This window comes from Heteronotia binoei, chromosome 3, assembly GCF_032191835.1.
Source record: "Heteronotia binoei isolate CCM8104 ecotype False Entrance Well chromosome 3, APGP_CSIRO_Hbin_v1, whole genome shotgun sequence".
NCBI lineage: Eukaryota > Metazoa > Chordata > Lepidosauria > Squamata > Gekkonidae > Heteronotia > Heteronotia binoei.
In genome coordinates, this window is record NC_083225.1 from 56,821,248 (window position 1) to 56,842,164 (window position 20,917).

Genomic DNA, 20,917 nt, shown 5'->3' on the forward strand with positions numbered 1-20,917 from the left:
CACTTGCTGTATCAAGAACCAAGTGCAGATGATTCGTCACCCCAAAGTTCACCTGAGCGCTTTCTGTCCAGCGTGCCCTAGAGGTTAGAGTATCAGACTAGAACCTGGGAAAACTAGGTTAAAATCCCCACTCTACTATGGAAGCTCACTGGGTGACCCTGGGCCAGCCATTCTTGCTTAGCCTAACCTGCCTCACAAGGTTGTTGTTGCAAAGATAAAATGGAGTATGGAAGAATGGCTCTCCACTGGGGAGACATATCTATAAATACAATGCATCCTAGGCTGTGGATCACATGGATGGCTGCTTCTCTATGGGATCTCCATATCCAGGGACAACCTGCTGCAACCCCTCTGATCAAACTAGGAAATGGCCTGCACAAGCAAAATGCTGCAGCCTGGGTACTGGACTCACTTCCTTCCCTTCCTTCTCCCCATTTGGGGATTGGACATCAGGTGTCCCTCTTCAGAAACACACACCACAATTCCATGCATACTGCAAGGTCCTTCCTGGTCCAGCTGTGGCAGCCTCCTCTTTCATATGAGACTTATTCATATAAGGTGAAATTGAAAAGAACCTGCAGCCTCACATCCTGAGCTTGCCACAATTTTGTCTTAAAACACACACCCAGCCTGCAGTTGTTCTGCATGCAGTCTTGCGTTGGAGTCAGTTTTCATACTCTATCTGTGCTTTCTAAGCAAAGCACCATCTCTGACAATGCAAAACGTTTTTGTCATGTAACACAGCTGTGAGTGGAATGTGGGCTGAGTTTCCAAGGCCTATTAAGTTATTGCCTATTTCTTTAATAGTGGTGAGCAAGACAGTGGCCCCTTTTCCATCCACACATGTCTATGCCATCCTTGTGAATTTTTAAAATTGTTATTTATTAAAATGATTTTGGATAAACTAGACCATAAATGAACAGCAGTTATGGAGCATGTGTATGTGAATTACATATGGCCACAATACCGAGTCTCCCTCCCTTTTTTAAAAAAATGCAGGTTGAAGAATTTTGGAGAACTTGTAGTCTCTCTCTCTCTCTCTCTCACACACACACACACACACTTTTCTGCTAATTTAGTTGGTCACAGTTAAAGCTATCAAATTACCTCTGTGATATGAATGGTGTTTGAAGCTTGAATATGAGGCTCAAGGTTATCTGAGTCTAGCACCAATACTTTGGTAAGTATTTCATAAGTTTAAAAGCAGGTGGGCTTTGCTGGAAACCAAAATGGTTGTGAGCTTTGGTTTAATAACCTTCAGCCAGTGGCATGGTATCAATTCTTGCTTGCCATCAATTCAGCCATCTGCTGGCCTACGCCAGCTAGGAGCTATATAACTGGTAGCTGCCTAACTTATATTCACATAGCGTCTTTCTCTTCCTCCTCCCCCTTAGGTGAATACACTATAATGACAGCACACTTTCAGCTGAAAAGAAAGATTGGCTATTTCGTCATCCAGACTTATCTTCCATGCATTATGACTGTGATTTTATCCCAAGTATCATTTTGGTTAAACAGAGAATCTGTCCCTGCAAGAACAGTCTTTGGTAAGTTTTCCATTGCCAGGCTTTTTTTGAAAAATACCCAGTGTTCTCAGAGTCATCATGCATACACGGGGGAGGGAGGGAGTGAGGATGGGCTTAACCTTTCCCAGAAGCACTGAATCTCCACTGCTCAGGAAATTTTTAACTTACTTTCTCCCCTCTCAGCCAGAAAGGCTGTCTGAGGGGGAGAACTGGTGGAAGGGGGGGATTTGCAAAAGAGAATCAAGAAGGGTTAAGTGAATCTCCAGTAAGCACACTGACCCTCCACCATAAGTGACCCCTAACCAGACATTCTTGTTATTTTGGCAAACATGGGCTGGAGTATATAGAGAGTCAAATATAACTTCTAATTCAGCCCTGAATATTGCTCCCTATAGCACACATATTTTAATTTGATGTCACATTTGGGAAGCTGTCCATGTGTTGTGCCTCAGGATTTTGAAAGAATAATTCAGTGCTTCATTGCACAAGCTTTCTTAGAAGTCTTTCAAACTCTCATTTTATTTGGAAAGCAAAGCATTGTTTATTTCCTGTTTTCCTTTTTGAAGGAGTCACTACAGTCCTCACAATGACTACTTTAAGTATCAGCGCTCGCAACTCTTTACCAAAAGTGGCCTATGCTACGGCAATGGACTGGTTTATAGCTGTGTGCTATGCCTTTGTGTTTTCTGCACTGATTGAATTTGCCACAGTCAACTATTTCACAAAGAGAAGCTGGGCCTGGGATGGCAAGAAAGCTCAGGAAGCTGCAAAAATGAAGGTGATTGTTTTAGTCATTTCTTTGAAAGACAGAATACTAAGCCTGATTTGGGAAGAAGGGGTATGCTGTTGAAAACCCTGTGAATGCATTTGTCTCTGGGCTTCAACCAATGGGCACAAAGCACTCAGTGGTTCTCCTGTGGAAACCTCCTTGGTGGGAAACTACTTTAGTTACACTCTGCCCATCCACTGGGTTCTGAACTGCCCCCTACTGTTTAATACTTCAATACAATTAATTAAATGCCTTTACATCCACTGACTAATCTTATTGATTCCACTGACACAGTGAACATATCAGAAGTTACTTACAAGCCCTAAGATCAAGGCTTATGGTTTAACTGGCTGTTTTTTTATGTAACCACAAATGGTCCAGGGGAGTTGGGGATGGAAAGAAAAGGGTGGAAAAAATATTTGCTCTCAAGAAGGAAATCACTTATAACTCAATTAAAATAATTGTGGGGGCAAAAATGAACTGGGACCCTGAGGACACATTGATTCTTTTTGCCAGTATTGAGATATTAGTATTTTGCAGCTTTCCTGAAAGAAGGAAGGTCACAAGAAGCTGCAGTTTCTTTATTAAGATTTTCATATCCATCCCTACACATTGGAGCTGAGATTTGGATTGGTCAAGACCTATAGTAATTTACATACTAATCTGAGTCCCAGTCCTACAGTCCTCTTCACTGACTTTTTTTTTTAAAAAAGATATTATTTACCACATAAATATATTATAAGTATATTATTTACCACATCAATCATAAATATTGTACTTCTCTGGAGATGTTCAAACTGGAAAACAGATGTGTTTAAATATAACAGGGAATGCTGGATGATTATATACTACTGTGAGTGTACTAAAAAAAAATTATACAGAAGAGGAAGACAGGTACTTGATTTCCAGAAGTTCACTACCTAAATTTTAACAATTGGGGGAAGGAGGAAGGGAAAGCAGGAAGCAAAAGCATCAGCAAATGCAGTAAGATGTTAGCTGGGGATAAACACAGAGAGCCAAACTATGTGACATAGAACAGGGGTGTCAATCTCATTTGTTATGAGGACCGGATCTGACATAAATGAGACCTTGTTGGACTGGGCCATGTGTGCCAGGTAGCAGAGATATACACTTTATAAAGGAAACCGACAAACACAAAGATTTTTTTTTAAAAAACAAACCTTAAAACATGCTTAAAACTTTACCATTCATAGGTCTTAAAGTTGCTTTCTTTGTATCTCTCCCATGGGATCCTGGGAACTGGGCAAAGGAAGCTCTAGCGCTTTCCTTCCTTCCCCAGGTGATCAGGAGGAGGAGGAGCCTCAGCCAATAGAAGGAAAAGAGGCTTGACTCAGTAGCTCTGCTGTGTGATTGAGAGAGCCTGCAAAGCAACCTGTCCCTTCCACCCTTCTTTCACAAGGGAGGAATCTCAGTCAATGGAGAAAGTAGAAGTTTTGCTCTGTGGCTCCTGTGCAATTGAGCAAGCCTGACAAAGCAAGCTGTGATGCAGAAGGAAGCAAGAGAGAGGGAGAAGGAAGCAAATGACATCCAGTTGCTCATGGGCCTGATAGGAGCCCTCCAGGGGGCTGATTTGGGCCCTGGGCCGCATGTTTGACACCACTGTGTAGAAGGTCCAGGATAGGGGCTCCTGAGTGACTTTATTGCTAAATACCAGCTACAGGAAGTAGAGTTGCTAGTTCTGAGTTGGGAACTTCCTGCTGATTTGGAGGCAGAATCTGAGGAGGACAGAGTTCGGGGAAGAGTGGGAGCTCAGCAGGGATGTGATGTCATAGAGGCCACCCTCCAAAGCTGCCCTTTTCTCCAGGAGAATTTTTTTTTAATTTTAAACTGGTGTCTGCAGCCTGGAGATCAACTGTAATTCCAAAAGAATTCTAGGCCCCCACATGTAGGTTGGCAACCATAACAGGGAGTCCAGTTTGACTCAGGAATAGTGGTGCAGGGACAAAAAAGGGTTTGGGGGGCCCACATGCACAGTATCCCAGACTCAATTTGGTCACCCCAAAGCTGCTGTTTGGTTCCCTGGAGGAAAATACAAGTCATAGGATATATAGAAACTCCAAGGGTGCATTTGATCTTGGGAAGCTGACATGGGGGGAGATGCTTAAACCCATCCATCTAATTGAATCAGAGCATAAAAACTGCTTGAATTATGGGTCTCCTAGCCTCTTGCTCTGTTTGGCCTTAAGCTTGCAATTCTCTGGCCATGTTTTTTAGGAGTAAGACCCATTGAGCCTGGTGGGGCTGAGTAAATATCAATATAATTGGGCTGCTCAGTGGTAAATAGAAGGTTTTTTGAAGATAGGGTTTGAAGAACTGGCATCTAATTGGAGGTTATGAGAGTGAGTTCAAGATGTATGAGGCAGTTAAGCTAGAGACATTTTAGTTCCTTATGGTTCTGTTGTCACAGTTGCTACCAAGGATTAGAATCCTTGGCCGTTTTCCCACTTATCTTACCCCGGAGCGACGTCCCTCTTCAACGCGCTGCGTCTGCGCGGATTTCGCACAACTGCTGCGCAGCACCAGGAAGAGCCGCATAATCCCGGGGCTTTTGCGTCACAAATGTAAACTGCTTTTTGGCGGTTTACATTTGCGACACAAAAGCCCCGGGACTACGCGGCTCTTCCTGGTGCTGCGCAGCAGTTTGTGCGAAATCCGCGCGGACGCAGCACGGTGAAGAGGGACGTCGCTCCGGGGTAAGGTAAGTGGGAAAACGGCCCTTGTCTGATCTCTTGCTTCCCAAACCATAACTGACCCAAGTAGTTGTTATTTACATATTGTGTTGTTTTCACAGGCAGTGAGATGTGTTAAAATACTGATACTGTTTCCTTCCAAATTTTAGAATGGATAGTTATAAAAACATGTTCAGGATCTGTGAGATTTATACTTAATGAATAAACTCAATGTGTCCTTAAAGACACTACAATTATCACTCCTCCAGAAGAATGGAAATTGTTACCCCTTTTTGTACTTCTCACTCACATTAATTATGACAGGACTGTGAACATGCAAAGTTATCTGTGGGTGGAACTACTTAATTGTATATAGATTTTTAAAAGCAGAATGTAGACCTAAGGACTTCAAGTTGAAGAGGGAGACTGTCACAAGGAAAGAAAGACTATTTAACTATTTTTATTTGTACCATTTTTTGCCCCAAATCACCACCTCAGCCTGTTTTTCCCTTTGTTGGGGAAATTTCACATACACACACACATTATTCTGGACAGGATACATCTGCATGTGTAACTTAAAAAAAGGGATGAAGGAAAAGACTACAATAGACCTTCTCACCCCACTCTTGCAAGTCTTCAATTTCATACCAAAGCTCCTATGGCTGCACTGTCCCCCACCACCACCACCACCCCACCACCACCCACAAAATCATTGGATAAAATCAGGGCTTTTTTTTTTTTTTTTTTTAGCAGGAATGCACAGGAATGAAGTTCCGGCTGGCTTGGTGTCAGGGGGTGTGGCTTAGTATGCAAATTAGTCCCTGCTGGGCTTTTTCCACAAAAACCCTATGTAAAACAATGGTGATATCAGTGGGTGTGACCTATTATGCAAATGAGTTCCTGCTGGGCTTGTTCTACAAACAAAGCCCTGGATAAAATTGTCACAAAATAACATGTAACGTATAGTTCTGGCCCATGTTTTGCAGTTAATCTGTGCAGAACTCCTATCTTTTCCATTTCTCAAACACGTTTTTACCATGTTTTGCTTCTCTACTGTTTTGCAGAAAAAAGAGCGTGAATTATTGGCAAACAAAGCCATTAATGCTTATGCCTCTGGAAGATTGACCCCCACATTAAACATACCAAAGGACTCCACCCCTTCCGTTATCTCCAACTCAGCTTCTGTTCCAGTAAAACCTGTTGAGAAACCGGCTGAAAACAAAAAGACCTATAACAGCATCAGTAAGATTGACAAGATGTCCCGAATAGTGTTCCCTGTCTTGTTTGGAACTTTTAACTTAGTCTATTGGGCCACATATCTGAACAGGGAACCTGTTATTAAAGGTGCTGCTTCTCCAAAATAAATGGAAGGACTTCCTCATCAAGCGTTAGCCATACTTGCAAAAACAAATGCTACCAAGGAGAATTTGAGGTTCCAAGACTTTTTTCAACCTTTGGGCAATATTCTTCAGGAAGTTTTTGCATGTGTAACGATATGTACAAATGTTATTGCCTTGATTGTTTCTACATGTAACCTCAGATGTTTCTGACAACTAAATCAAGAGCAGCAGACACAAACCTTTGTAGGAATTGGAAGACATGGAACTTTTATGCTGCTGAGTATCTTGCATTGATAGTTTACAATGAAATAGGGTATATTTTTTAACTGTTTGGGCATATTGCATATCTGCAGTTTTTTATACTTTGAATGTACAGTCATGCAAATACGTGGGGACTGTAGACTCTGCAACTGCAGAAATGTTTGTGTAAGTTATTTCAGAGTTTGTCAATGCTGGGCTATTCTGGCCAGGATCCAAAACACTGCAGGCCCAGGACTTGGTTGTGTGCATGCAAATGGATGCGCAACACCTTTCAAATGTGAGTGCTCAGTTTTGGGGTTCGGTCTTCATGGCACTCCACACATGTACACGAATCCCTTGAAAAGCTGGATGTGCAAAACAGCCATCACAGATCAGACACCATAAGTCCAGTTCTCACTTCACTGCACATCATCTTGTAACACCTTACTTTTCAGAGAAGGCACTTACAGTCAGTAGCATGTCTGGCCAAGGACAACTCTCATCTCTCTGCCGCCTCCATTGTGGCTGCCAGCATGCCAACATCCTCAAAAAGGTAGTGCGTTTTTTTTTCCTTGCACTTGAACCAAATAGGTTTCTAATCTCTATGCTGTACAGTTTTCTGAACTCTGACAAAACTATTTCCTCTCAAAAGAGTTCAGCTACCATTTTGGTTATCTTGGCAGAAGGCAACCAGAAATGCTATGGAGCTCTCATGAGAAAAAGAAATCTTGTGTGAGGTTGGGAACTGGTATGGGCAGTCTTCTGTGCTGCTTTTAAAGACAGTGACGAGGTAAGTACAATTATCTCCTCCAAGTCTGGGGGAAGACAGCTGAGGTGCTGGCAGGCAGAAGGTTGCCAGACCCCAAAATCTGTTGCTTGAGGCAATCACCTCAGGACATTTCATTATAGAGCCAGGCCACAGGTTACAGATTTGGAAACTTAACATCTCTGGCAGGTTTTCCATTCCTCATCCATAATATTTAGCAGTATTTGGTGTTTAAAATTACTATACGATGCCTGTCATTCACACAGCTGGTACTGCTAAATGTAACAAGTGGAAGCGGGAAAATGCTGAAGGGGTACCTGCTGGTCTTTGTGGCAACCATCCCATTTAGCCCAATATCATGACAAGATGATGAGTAATGTTATCATGCATGTTTGAATAGACCCTTGTTTCCCACCACATAGTGTACTTGTACAGGTTGTAGTGATCCATACATAGTAGCCTGTTTCCATGCACAGATCATATTCCTTGCATTTGCATTTTGTAGTATACACGAGGAAGAACCAAGCCACACTACAAACCCAGGAGGTGGCTGCCTCCTAGCCTTGGAAGGTTCTAGTATAGGCTTGCCAATCCCCAGGTCCCAGCGGGGGTTTGTCCGCTTTCCCAGGCTCCTTCCTGCCCCTAGTCAGCTAGCCGGCGGGGGAAAGCCACGCCCCCACAGCCACCATGTGACTTTCCACCTCTGGAGGCTTCACTCTCCGATTGGAAAGGCTTCCTCTTGGGATGGTGTGTCTGTGTTACTTTGAAGAAGTTGGCAACAACTCATGAGTAGACATGCCAATCCCTCACTTCAGAGTCACCAGAAATGGGGGCAGGGAGGGGAGGAAATGTCTGCTGGGCACTTCATTATTCCCTACGTGGAGATCGATTCTCATAGGGTATAATGGGGAATTGATCTGGAGGTATCTGGGGCTCTGGGGGGGCTGTTTTTTGAGATAAAGGTACCATATTTTAATGCATAGCATCCGATGCCTCTCCCCAAAATACCCCCCTGAATTTCAAAAAGATTGGACCAGGGGGTCCAATTCTATGAGCCCCAAAAGAAGGTGCCCCTATCCATTATTTCCTATGGAAGGAAGGCATTTAAAAAGGTGTGCTGTCTCTTTAAAATGTGATGGCCAGAACTCCCTTGGAGTTCAATTATGCTTGTCACACTCTTGCTCCTGGTTCCGCCCCAATGTCTCCTGACTCCACTCCCAAAATCCCCAGATATTTCTTGAATTGGACTTGGCAACCCTATTCCAGTAGCTTCAGTAACTGGGACCAGCAAGCGGTGGTAGCCTTATTGTGCTGGTGCACCTGAAGTGCAAGGTAAAAATGACTCCCACACACACCTCTCTTTACGGAAGGCAAGAAAATGGCGCCACCAACAGCAAATGGCTTCTCATTGCTTCCAGTCTTGGCTGTATGAGCTTTTGTGTTGTTATCGCAGTTACCCTTTTGCTTAGTGTTTCTCCCCTCTGGCCAAATTACAAGGTTGACGTTCTTTGCTCTGGCAGGGTCTTCTCTCCACAGAAGTGCCATAACTTTCTCCTCAAGGCCATCCCAGACTCTGACAAGAAATTCTTATAAGATCGAATTATCCTTCTTAATAGGGGAGAAAAACCCAGTCATAACTCATTATTTAGTTAGCTAGTCTATTTCATTTGACTTGTGATCACAGCACTATTGGAGGAAGAGATAATATATTTTGTTATGAGTTATTTGATTATTTATAAAACACTTTCCTTCTCCTCCTGCTCACAAATATTACTTTATATTATTTATTTAATAATAATATTTTATAAATCAATATAAGACCACCAACCAAGTTTAAAAAGCAATAAAATGCAATTCGCATTTAATGGTATGAAAGCACATCAGCATGAATCACAACAGCAGCTTTAACGATAACCAGCAAACCCAATACTACACAAGGCCTGCTGTACTCCCACCTATCAGGAAAAGTAAAGCTGTACAAATTCCCTACAGGAAAACTATAGAAAACTATACATGGAATTTGTCACCCACACACTCAGGTAATCACAACACAATTTTTAAGTCATGCCCTCCTTCCCCAGTTTCCAGAAGTTGGTGTCCCTGCCTGAGGAATAGCTGAACTCTGCTATTGTGAAGTCCCCGCATCTAGGAAGGCCTAAATGCTATGCTAAAGTGTTCTATTCTTGCCATCTGATAATGTATCGTGAACACCATCTTTATTCACACTGCATGTAACTCAAGAGGAACCACATTACACAAACTCCATCTCAAGTAATGGAAGATGCACAAGTGCTCTTGTTTGTCTCAAATTCCGTCTTAGTGGAGCTGATGTTGGAGAAAGTTCCTGGCAGATGAAGGATCTCTAATTGCACAAACAATGCCATTGGCCCAGATTCTCAACCACTGTAATATTCATGGAGTCATTTTAATATGCACTTGCTGAGAACCTGGTTCACTGATTACTTGAATAATAAGGCCACTGCATAATGTACTCATTAGGAATGGCAGGTTTTTTGCCTTTCAGGGAAATTTTTGTTGTGCAAAATTCAAGCTAATTTTTTTCCAGATAATATTCATTTTTCAAAAATTGCGACATGTATTGCATGAAGTTACATTTTAAAAGTAGAATAGAACCAAATATGCCAGATCAAACAACAGTGACTATTAATTTTCATTAAAGGCAACGTGAACAGATTTCTTCTCAAGAGGAATAGTTGCCTGTTCAATTACCAACTCTCGTTCCAAGTAAAGAAGAAGACACAGAGAGAGAAATTCTGCTTCATCAAAGCCAATTGTTTCCAGTGACTGTATCAGTGTTTTGTTTATTGCCATTCCTTTTTGAAAACTGTCATTGTTGCCTACAGGTTGTTTTGTTTTGTTTCAGTGGTGAATGATTTAAAAGTCAATCCTGTGCATACTTATTCAAGAGTAAGCCCCCCTCCAGTGAATTAAGTAGGCTTTATTTCTGAGTAAATATGCATTGGATGAGACTTCTATGTTATTTTCAATGACCCCCCCCCCCTTCCCCTTCCAAAAAACAAATTATTTCATGCTCATAGCTTCAGTAGCTTTTGTAATTTTATCTTAATGTTTAAATTAAAGAATACATTTGATAGTCAATTGCAAGTTGTATTTTTCAAGCTCCTTGTTTTAAGAGGGAAACAATTTTGAGAAGCTTCGGAATTGTGATTGTTGGTAACAGAAATTGTGCATGAAGGGGGGACGACCTTTTGACAAGATTAAAATTGCTGTGGTGACTGCTGCTCTTTATGGCTGTATACTTGCAGCCTGATCCTGTTGGTGACCCTCAGTATGCCATAAGCATGCTCGCCTGTTGTACAAGCACAGCTCTCTACTGGACCACAGGGGAAAGGGTGGCGAAGAGAGCAGTGCATGCATAGGGCTGCCAGCACCAGGTTGGGAAATATTTGGAAATTTGGGGGGGGTGGAGCCTGAGGAGGGCAGGGTTTGGGGGAGTGATGGACTGCAATTGTGTATAATGCCATAACTTCACCTTCCAAAGTGATCATTTTCTTCAGGTCAACTGATCTTTGTTACCTGGAGATCAGTTAAAAGCTCAGGAGCAGGGGTTGTTTTGTAGAAAAAAAGGTGGTGGAGCTCATCCAGGGATTGTTATGCAGCTGCACCTACTATTCAATGGACAAGGTGAGAAGGAGGAGGTGGAACTTTCAGAAAGGTTCAGGAGCTGTGCTCTTATGAGCTCCCACTGAATCCGAGGCCTGCTCAGGAGATCTCCATCCAGCACCTGGAAACTGGAAGCCATAGTAAATGTATGAGGGGTAAGGAAGATGCAAAGGGGAACATCTCAATCACACTAAATACATGACAGCAGGGTTGGAACATCTCACAAAAGACCTTTGCCTGGGACCCTGGACAGCTGCTGCCAATCAAAGACCTTGGTAGACCATTGGATGGCTTTGATCATATTACAGCATTCATCTCTTGTTTCCAGCCATCATAGAGGTTTTCCTCCATTATAGCACTTTCTTCCTCTGCCACTGGCACTTCTGCATGCCTAGGGAACCTAGAAAAAAGTATTGATGTTGTGAACTCAGAAGTGCTAATGGCCCAAGAAGTGAGTGCCTCAGTGGGAAAAGGTCTCTGGCAACCAGAGATAAATGCAAGCCCCCTGGAGAAGAATATCATTGGTTCCAAGCATGTGTACCAAAATCCACATGTAGAGGGCCATGGGCACGAGAACACTGGTTCCACCCTCAGCTTGAGGCTGTTGACCTGTAAGCATGAAGTCTACATGTGTAGGCAGTGTTCTTGTGACTGGGAATGTTCAAAAAAGTAGCATTCATGTTCACAGGGAGGGATGTTTCCTGGCCTGAATGTTCATGTGCCCACAACCATGCACAGGGTTAGTTTACTCATGATTTCAGCGCATGTAATATAGTAAGCCAGCTTTATATGTATCCTGATCCAGTGAAGATGATACTTCTACTGAAAGAGACCACAAGTAACTTGGCAACAAAGCTTGTCCTGAACCTATTAGGCAGGAGACGGTGAAAAATAAATAGGACCACCAATAACATAATACAGCTACTTCTGTGTATGGACATAATCTATCAAGCTCTGTTTCTACAGAAACAATATTGAAATGAAGGATATTATAAGAGACAATGTTAGATGAGTTCCAAAGATTTAATAAAATGAAGAACACAGAGCTAATGTCAGGGAGGGGGCATTTAATTATTTTTTTTTTCATCCTGTTCTCAAACTTTTTGCTGCAAGCTTGAACAATATCTGCTAGACAATTAATACTAAAGAAAACAGAGCAATCTGTTTCTGAATCATAGCCCTCACAGGTGTATTTTCTTCATCTATACTCCTCTCAAGTTTATCAGGGTTTATCCTTCCATCTAGTTCTTACATCCTAGTTGAAAGTAGATATAGTCACATATGAAAAATTTTACTTTACTTGCTCTTCATTAATATTATTCAAGTGTATGTGGACTCACTCTGTGCAATGATTTAATGCAGCCTTTGCAGCAATTTACTTAAGCTATAGAAAATTAAACATGAACTGATGTAAGGTATTAGATATTTGAACCATTACACAGCATTTTAAATATTAAACTTCCTCCTAAATTATCTGGCGGTATTTTTCCCCTGGAGTAGATGATGATCAGAAATATGATTAAGTTTTACATTATTATTATTACTAAAAGGCCAATCTATTTAACATTTCCTCTAGAAACTCTTATTTAAAATATTGTGTAAGAATATTCAAACAGCATATTCTAGACCTTCACATAGTAGTTGAAAGAGTAAAAACCAATTGTAGTATTTTCAAATGCTAATCTAAAAACTTTTATGAAAATGTTAAGGGACAGGTTTCAAAAATCCTTTTGTCACCATGATTAATATAATTTGACATAAAACATCAGCTTGATATACAAGTGCATACCAATAAGTATACTGTAGTCATGACATGTAAACTAATTTGCATACATTTAGAACAAATTATAGTTCCTTATTTTTTTATTAATGTAACAAATTTGCCAGTAGAGTAACAACTGTAATTTCCAGTATGATTTGCCGGTTATGTCAGATTAAGAACTGGAAGATTTCGTTCAAATCCCTACACTGCAATGAAGCTCACTTTGGATCACTCATACTCTCATAGTGTGCCCTATTTCACAAGGTTGTTGTGAGGATCAAATTGGGAAGAAAGAACCATTTATGCTGCTCTGAGCTCTTTGGACAAAGGCAAGATAAAAATGTACTACGGAGTTGATAGATAACGCATGAACACACAAAGCTGCCATATACTATGAGAGCCAGTTTGGTTTTAATGGTTAAGAGTGCAGACTTTATTATCTAGGAAAACTGGGTTTGATTCCCCACTCCTCCACATACAGCTGCTGGGTGACCTTGGGTTAGTCACAATTCTCTCAGAGCTGTTCTCTCAAGAGCAGTTCTTGAAAGAGCTCTCTCAACCCCACCTACCTCATAGAGTGTTTGTTGTAAGGAAAGGAAGGGAAGGAGATTGTAATCTGCTCTAAGACTATGAGTAAGGGGAAAGGTATAAATCCAGTTTCTCCTCTTCCTCGTTCCCCCAGATACTAGCCCAAAGATAAGATGCTCTTCTTCATAAATATAGAAAGATCGTTAAAAAGAGAGAGTTGTCCATTCACAAAGACATGGACTATGCAGGCTTATCCAAAGACCCTGACACTCAGCAATAAGATCTGCATAAATCCTGCTATCACAAAATTTCATTCTAGGGAATGAATGGTTGCAAACATGGATGCAATCAATTCTACCCGATATCCATAACCTAATAAACACCAACCAGAGGCCTGGAGGATTTGACTTGCCATGTAAAGTATGGAAGATGGCAAATAGAATACAATCAGGCTTTGGCAGTTGTGTAGACCTATTGCTTAAATGGGTCAAAATACTAGGGCTTGAATGTAATTGTGGTGCAGCCCGCCAAACTATTTTCCATCTGTCACAGGAATACGAGCATTGTGCTTTCAAGGGAGATGAGATGGAGCTCTTTGAACACTCCTCAGCTGTGACTGAGTGGATTGAAAATGTAGACATTAGTATATAGGGGGATTGCCCAATTGGTCTGCATATCCATTGTATCAACTTGATTACATATTTTATATTATTATATACTTCCTGTGTGTAACTCTGCCACACGATAAATAAATACTAGCCCTGTGCAAATGCACATTGACTTAGTGGGTGGACAAAGAGAGCAGACACACAAATTACACCATCAAATGACTCAGCAATTGCATGGAGGTGAGGGGTGGAAATGATGTGCTTGAGCCTGCTCTCTTGAACCACATGGTGAATCAACACGTGGACCAGGTCTTCTACACAGGGATACTGAGTCAGACCTGGGTCTATATTTTATTTTTGTTTCCTTTAAAAACACAACCCTCCCTAAAAAACCTAAAAAGAAAAACAAAAGATATACATAAAGACCATGGGCCTATAAAGATCAGTGTTATCTAGCTACTGTGAATCATATTAGATTTCCAGGGTTTCATATCAAGATCTTTCATGTCTCCTTCTACCTGATTTTTTTTTTTTTTTAAATTGGAGATGGCAAGGATTCAGCCTGGTACCTTCTTGTATGGTGGGTGCTGTACCATGGAGCCATTAGCTTCCTGATAGCCTTAATGAAGTCTACAGCCAGGGCAGGCTCTGCTACTAGGCAAACTAGGTGATTGCTAGGGCACTGGCCTTCTGACAGTGCTGAATTGGGTGCCCCATATGACTCAGTGATGTTAACAGTGGGGGGGGGGGCACCAGAAATTAACCTTGCCTAGGGTGCCAGTCTAGGGCCAGCCCTGTCTATTGCTCTGGGCATGTACCTTTCCACCAATGAGCAACCAATGAGCAAAGTGGATAATGCCTTACTTATACAAAAGGAGCGCCTCTTTGCTTGCTGGAAAGCACATGAAGCAGGGCTGAAATAAAAATATATTAAATAAGGTAAATTGAAGGCCATTAATTAGGCACAAGGGCAAGAAAGCAAAAGGGCAAAGAGATTTTAAAGTGCTTGCTAGGTGTCTCTGAAATAATCCTTCAAGATTGCGAAAGTAGGGAAAGAGAAGCGTAAGGCAGCAAAAGAGGAAATTAATCTTTGACCCACTGGCTCATCGCAACTGCTGAAAAGAGGAGCTAGAAGCTTGCTGGAATAAGCATTGAGTCATATACCTTGGAATCAGGTCAAAGGGGCAAATGTGTTTTTTATGAAGGATATTGCTGCAAGAGTGTTAGCAACATCAATGCCATGTATGGAAAGACCCTCCCTGTCTCCTCCTTGTTCCTTTAGTAATATGACGCTTGTAATGATGTATAGGATGTGGGGTTGTCCTTTCCTGTAATTGGGCAGGTGTTTACTGGAAATGATTGTCTGTGACTATAAAACTGTAGACCTTCCTGCAACTGGGGCTCCCAGATGTGTTCAGACATGAGTCTGGTCTGGGGCCCGTGTACACGTTAAATAAACCGCTGTTTCTTCCTGATTTTGCTTGTGGCCTTGTTTCTGCCTGACCACCAGCAGCTAAGGTTGCTGCTACACATGCTGTAGAAACGGGTCTCCTGAATCCCTATCCTCAGCCTCACGGTCTACGGTGGCGAAGTCCCCAGTCAATGTGCTGCCAGATAGGCAGCCTAAAGGGATCGGCAACCTGCAGGGGAGAAACTGCTTTTTGCTGGGGGCCTGTTCTTGAAAAGTAAAGTAGTGACAGCCGCATCCATATCAAGAGGGGGAGCTATGTATAGTGGCTTGGTGTGTACATGTTTGCATTTATGATTACCAACTCTGAGTTGGGAAGTAACCTGGAGAATTTAGGGGTAGAGCCTGAGGAATGCAGGGTTTGGGGAGAAGAGGGACATCGATGGGGTATAATGCCACAGAGTCCACCCTCCAAAGTGGCCATTTTCTCCAGGTGAACTGATTGCTGTTGCCTGGAGATCAGGTGTAATCCCAGGATATTTGCAGCTACCACCTGGAGGTTGGCAACCCTATTTGCATTTCCAGTGCACCACTTTCATAGAACACACATATGCAGTATAGCCATTATAAGTACACAATGTCAGCACACATCAAGAATGGTTTGTCTGGTTGAGAGGGGGGGGGGCATGATTTTGCATTCTAATATACATGGGTGGAGTTTTGAAAACCGTAAGGGCATCAAGCTGATGTTAGAAAGTGCTTTAAGTGTATTCACTTAAAGCCTGTATTCAGCAAAAGACAAAGACATTCCTATTTCATTCCAGCTTCTGCCACAAACAGAACAGTACATTACAGATATATCTTATAGTGTTCCTGTTTATAGCTGCTAAGGAACACTGAAGCAATAAGAAACTCGCACGGCATCACTTGGTGCATCTGTGGCTCCGAATTCTTAATAATAAGAAAAGTAACTCTGAGCATATGCAATCTCTTCTTCCTCCACACACTTAGAAGTAAGAAGCAGGGTTTACAGAGTGATGGCATAACTCCCACACTGATTAAAACACTTGTCTTTTTTGGGAAACTAACTACTGATCCTGCTAGCAGGCTACAAACAAAGAATACATATACCCTATCCCCTTTTTAAATACACACAAAAAAGTTTCTTTTCCCCAGTTCTCCACCCTCCTCCTTATAGTCAATGTCTCTGTTGCCTGTTGTTGTTTTTGCACCACCCTGATTTATTTTATGCCAAGAGTTCAGCAGGCTGAGAAATGAAATGGGAAGCAGAATCCTCTGGGAATGTGCTGAGGACCTTGGCCTTGGCCTCATCACTAGACAACTTCAGGCTCTTGCTTCTCTTTGCACTCTTAGAATGCAGGATCAGGTTGCCTCTGAGCACTGCTAAGCATGGCTTTCCAGAAAAAAGGCTAAGATGACAGTCCCTCTCCCCCCCCCACCCTCTCTATGCACTTGTCATTTGCTGGTTATGGACAACCCCCCATTTCACTCCCACCAGCACCCAAGATATATTTTAAAAGAAAATTACAGAGCAAGAGAAGGAAAGCACATTTTGAATTTTTACTGATGTTTTATTGATAAAGAAAAGTATTGTCTTCCTGCCTGTCCCCAGTCTGTATAACTCTGGATGGAGCTAGCCAAAACTATCTATGGCTGGGACATGGTGGGATCAGAAAGGAAAAATCAGCAAATGCAGAAATAATTACATTTATGTCAATATTTTTGTCTCAGTGAGGACTGATATCCTTAGATGATCAAGAAATATAATTTTCAGGCATTACCAACTATCTCTTCAGTGTGTGTCTTAAAAGTAGAGGACCAACGGTGAGATATTTCAAAGTCAGGAGGTTTCGAGCTTGGTAAAGTGGCTCCTGATGGCCAGATGGGCCAAGTAACTGTGTGTATATCTCTGACGTGTAGCTAACCCTGGAAAGCTCTGCCTCTAGTTACTCTGCCACCAGTTTCCAATCCAGGCTAGTAACTAGATTGTTAATGGACTACCAAATAGCAGTAGATGAGACCAGGGCTTTTTTTGTAGAAAAAGCTCAGCAAGAACTCATTTGCATATTAGGCCACACCCCCTGATGTCACAAGTACAAGTGCCCTTTGCTAAGCAAAGGAGCCTCAAAGCAGTTTACAATTCTTCCTGAAGTCGCCTCCTAGCCCTTGTATTTGGAGGTATACTGCCTCTGGATGGGGAGGTTCCCTTTAGTAATCATGGCTAGTAGCCACTAATGAGCCATTGATGAATCTGTCAAATCCCCTATCAAAGTCAGCTTTGCTAGTGATGAGCACTGAATTCCACAACCTAAATACTCATTAAGTAAAGTGCTCCTTTTTGTCCATTCTGACAAATCATGATCTATTGCTCATTAACTTTATTGGGTGCCCCTTTGAAGAGGAAAAGTTTCCTGTATCCACTTTCTCTATCTCATAACCCTCTGTCATGACCCCCCCCCCAATCTCTTTTCTAAACTGAAAAGCCCCAAATTCTTTAGCCTTTCTTCATTGGAACAGGGCTCCAACCCCCTTCATCATCTCGGTTGCCTACTATAGCGCTTTTTTATCTTGCTCTGCAATATCTTTTTTGAGATACAGTAATCAGAGCTGCACACTATATTTCAAATGAGGCTACACTATAGATCATAGCAGCAGTCAGATCCTGGGTACACAAACATGATAAAAGTATAAAAGATGCATATAGTAAGCCTTTGAGGAGGACATTGTAGGATTGTATGAGAACATTATAGGGGAGGAAAATGGGGGAGTCAGTGGGTTAGTAATTCAAATAATCATGTCTGAAATGTTTTCAGATTGCTTTGAATTCTGGGAGGAATTGAAAAATACTAGAAAAAGAGGGAAGTGTTATCCAGCAGATGGCACAACAGCTTGTGCATCCTCTTGGCACTGTGGAACTCACACATGGGGGCAGGAACACTCGCCTTTGGGACAGTCAGCAAACACTAGGGGTGCCAGCCTCCAGCAGGGCTTGGAGTTCTCTCAAAGATTATAACTGGTTTACAGACCTCTCCTCCTCAAACTCTGCCTTTCTCAAACTCCACTCACAAATTTCCAGGAATTGGCCAACCCAGAGCCGGCAATTCTAACACTGATATGTTGTCTAAGAGTATGACATTAGATTCAGGTGAAGTAGCCATGTTGGTCTGAAGCAGCAAAACAAAGTTTGAGTCTAGTGGGACCTTTACAATTGACAAAGTTTTATTTGTGTGCAACCAATCTTCTTCACATACATTGAAACAGAATTTCCTCATCCATTAAAAACAGAAGGAGAGACGGTGGGACGGAGGGTAACAGAAGGAGAGAGGGTGGGAGGGAGGGTTCAGCTGCCAGGAAGGGCCAATTAGTGTCAAGACAGAGAAAGAACAAAACTGAAGAGAAGAGATTAGATTTATACCCTCCCCTTCACTACTCAAAGAGTCTCAGAGTGGTTTACAATCTCCTCTCCCTTCCCTTCCCCACAACAGACACTGTGTGAGGTAGATGCAACTGAGAGAGCTCTGACAGAAACTACTCTTGAGAGGTACTGCTCTGTGAGAATTTATGATTGACTGAAGGTCACATCAGCAGGTACATGTGGAGGAGTGGGGAATGAAGCCTGGTTCTCCCAGATAAGAATCCACACATTTAATCACTACACCAAACTGACTAGTCTATACATATAGGTTGAACACGATGTTATGTCAAGCATCACCAAGGGTACCCCTGCTGTCATACACTTCAAGGCCAAGCTCAGCATTTTTCTGCACAGTCCTATGTCTTCTCAGAACTATATTGTTATATACATATATATATATATATATATGTATATATATATTTTAATATATATACATATATACATGTATATATTTTAAAAACCAGTTCACTCTCAGGTAAGTGTTCATGAGGTTGCAGTCTTCATCTGTTGGACAAGTTTATGGAAACATTTGGATGAATTTATGACATTATGCTGTACTGGTGTTGGACATGGGAGAGATCAACTCAAAACAGGGTTATCCTGTTTTGCCTGCAGAGTTCACCACTTCATTGTCCAGTAGTGCTGTGAGCTTCAGGTATCTTCTAACCCTGGAGTGGCCAAACTGTGGCTCAGGAGACACATGCAGTTCTTTCACACATTTTGTGCGGCTCCCAGTGGTCAAGGAGGAACTTAATGCAAGCCTACTCTCAAGTAAGTGGACTTGGCATTGGGACCTCAGTCTGCTTCTGTGCACTGACCCATAGGTAGGCAACTATTTCCGTTGTATGTGAAGCAGGGGAGGAAGGAGAAATAGGCTTGCAAGCTTTTCTCCTCTATCACAGAGGTTGCCTGGAGACCTAGAGCAGGGAAAGAGAGCACAAGAACCAAGGAAGCCACTGGAAGAAGACAGCATGGAGGGCTGTGGAGGGTTCCCCCTTAGTTTCATAGCTCTTGTAGGAACTGTATTTACTCTACTTGGTGTCAAGGCGGAGAAAGATGCATAATGATGCAAATAGTGGTCAGTGATTTATATGTTATATTCTCCCACTGGTGCTGAAAAATAATTCCCTAACCTTTCCCTATGCTGGTCTTATGGGGATTTATTATTCCCAGCTTTTATTTTTTTTTTAAAGTCTCCTTCTGGTATAGTCATGTTGTAAAGTGTGTACATATGAATAAAGCAACACTTGTTTTTGAGTAAATATCCACAGACACCCTGCTGTGTCTTCAACAGTCCATGGATAGAGAGGCTTTGAATTTGGTGATGTCTTAAGCCCAACCCTGGGTGATGAAGAGACAAGAAAAGGTAGAAGGAGCTCTTTCACAGCTGGGATCCTTTTATCATTAATATGGCACCAAAACAGACAGTTTTATTTTGAAAATTAACACAACTTTTACATGATAATTATACTGAGGCTGTAAAAATGTAGGGGTTCTGGGTGTAAGGCTGGATCAACAGATGCAGCTGAAAGAGGTGGTGGAATAACTATGGTTGCCAAATGCCTGGAGGAAAGAAGTGTCCTGTCCCTTTAATAGAGGTGGAATGGGAGGTTATTTATTTACTTTTATCTCATGAAAAGCTTCAGCTCCCCATTTCCACACATTAAAGAGGCAGGTTGTATTTCTCCAGGCTGACTGACAACCCTAGATACTATTGTTGAATGCTAACCCATAAAACAAAACTCCTTGCAAATAGAAAATTTAGCATGGAGTATAATTGCCAACTTTGAATTGGGACATTTCTGAAGATTTAGGGGTGGAACCTGAGGAAGGTGGGGTTTGGGGAGGGGAAGAACCTCAGTGGGGTATAATATGATAGATTCCACCCACCAAAACTATATTGTTGTTATTTTTTGTAAACTGATCTCTATAGCCAGGAGGGAGTTGTAATTCTGGAAGATCTCTATACCCCACCTGGAGTTTGGTAAGCACCTGGTCTCCTGCAGTGCTGTAGTTCAACTTGAAGGGAACGTTTAATAGTGAAGTATTTTTTAAAAAATATCCAGCCTTCTTAAAATGTTCTGGAAAATTTTGGAAGTTTGCACATTGCTTTGTGTCTTCTCCCGACTCCAGATTAACAAGGACTGACTGGGGTTCAACAGTGGTGGGGGGGAAACAGCCCAATGTGCTCAGAGATAC

At 42.0% G+C, this 20,917-nt stretch overlaps 1 protein-coding gene across 1 annotated transcript in view; it reads left to right on the forward strand.

Annotated features, from left to right (window-relative positions):
• GABRA5 (gamma-aminobutyric acid type A receptor subunit alpha5) overlaps positions 1-7,025 on the forward strand; it is a 96,714-nt gene extending 89,689 nt beyond the window's left edge. The window contains exons 7-9 of the mRNA XM_060233864.1: positions 1,395-1,547; positions 2,093-2,304; positions 6,050-7,025. Coding sequence (XP_060089847.1) covers positions 1,395-1,547; positions 2,093-2,304; positions 6,050-6,349 — 665 coding nt within the window. The 3' untranslated portion in view covers positions 6,350-7,025. The remainder of the gene's footprint in view (positions 1-1,394; positions 1,548-2,092; positions 2,305-6,049) is intronic.
• Positions 7,026-20,917: the final 13,892 nt, after the last annotated feature.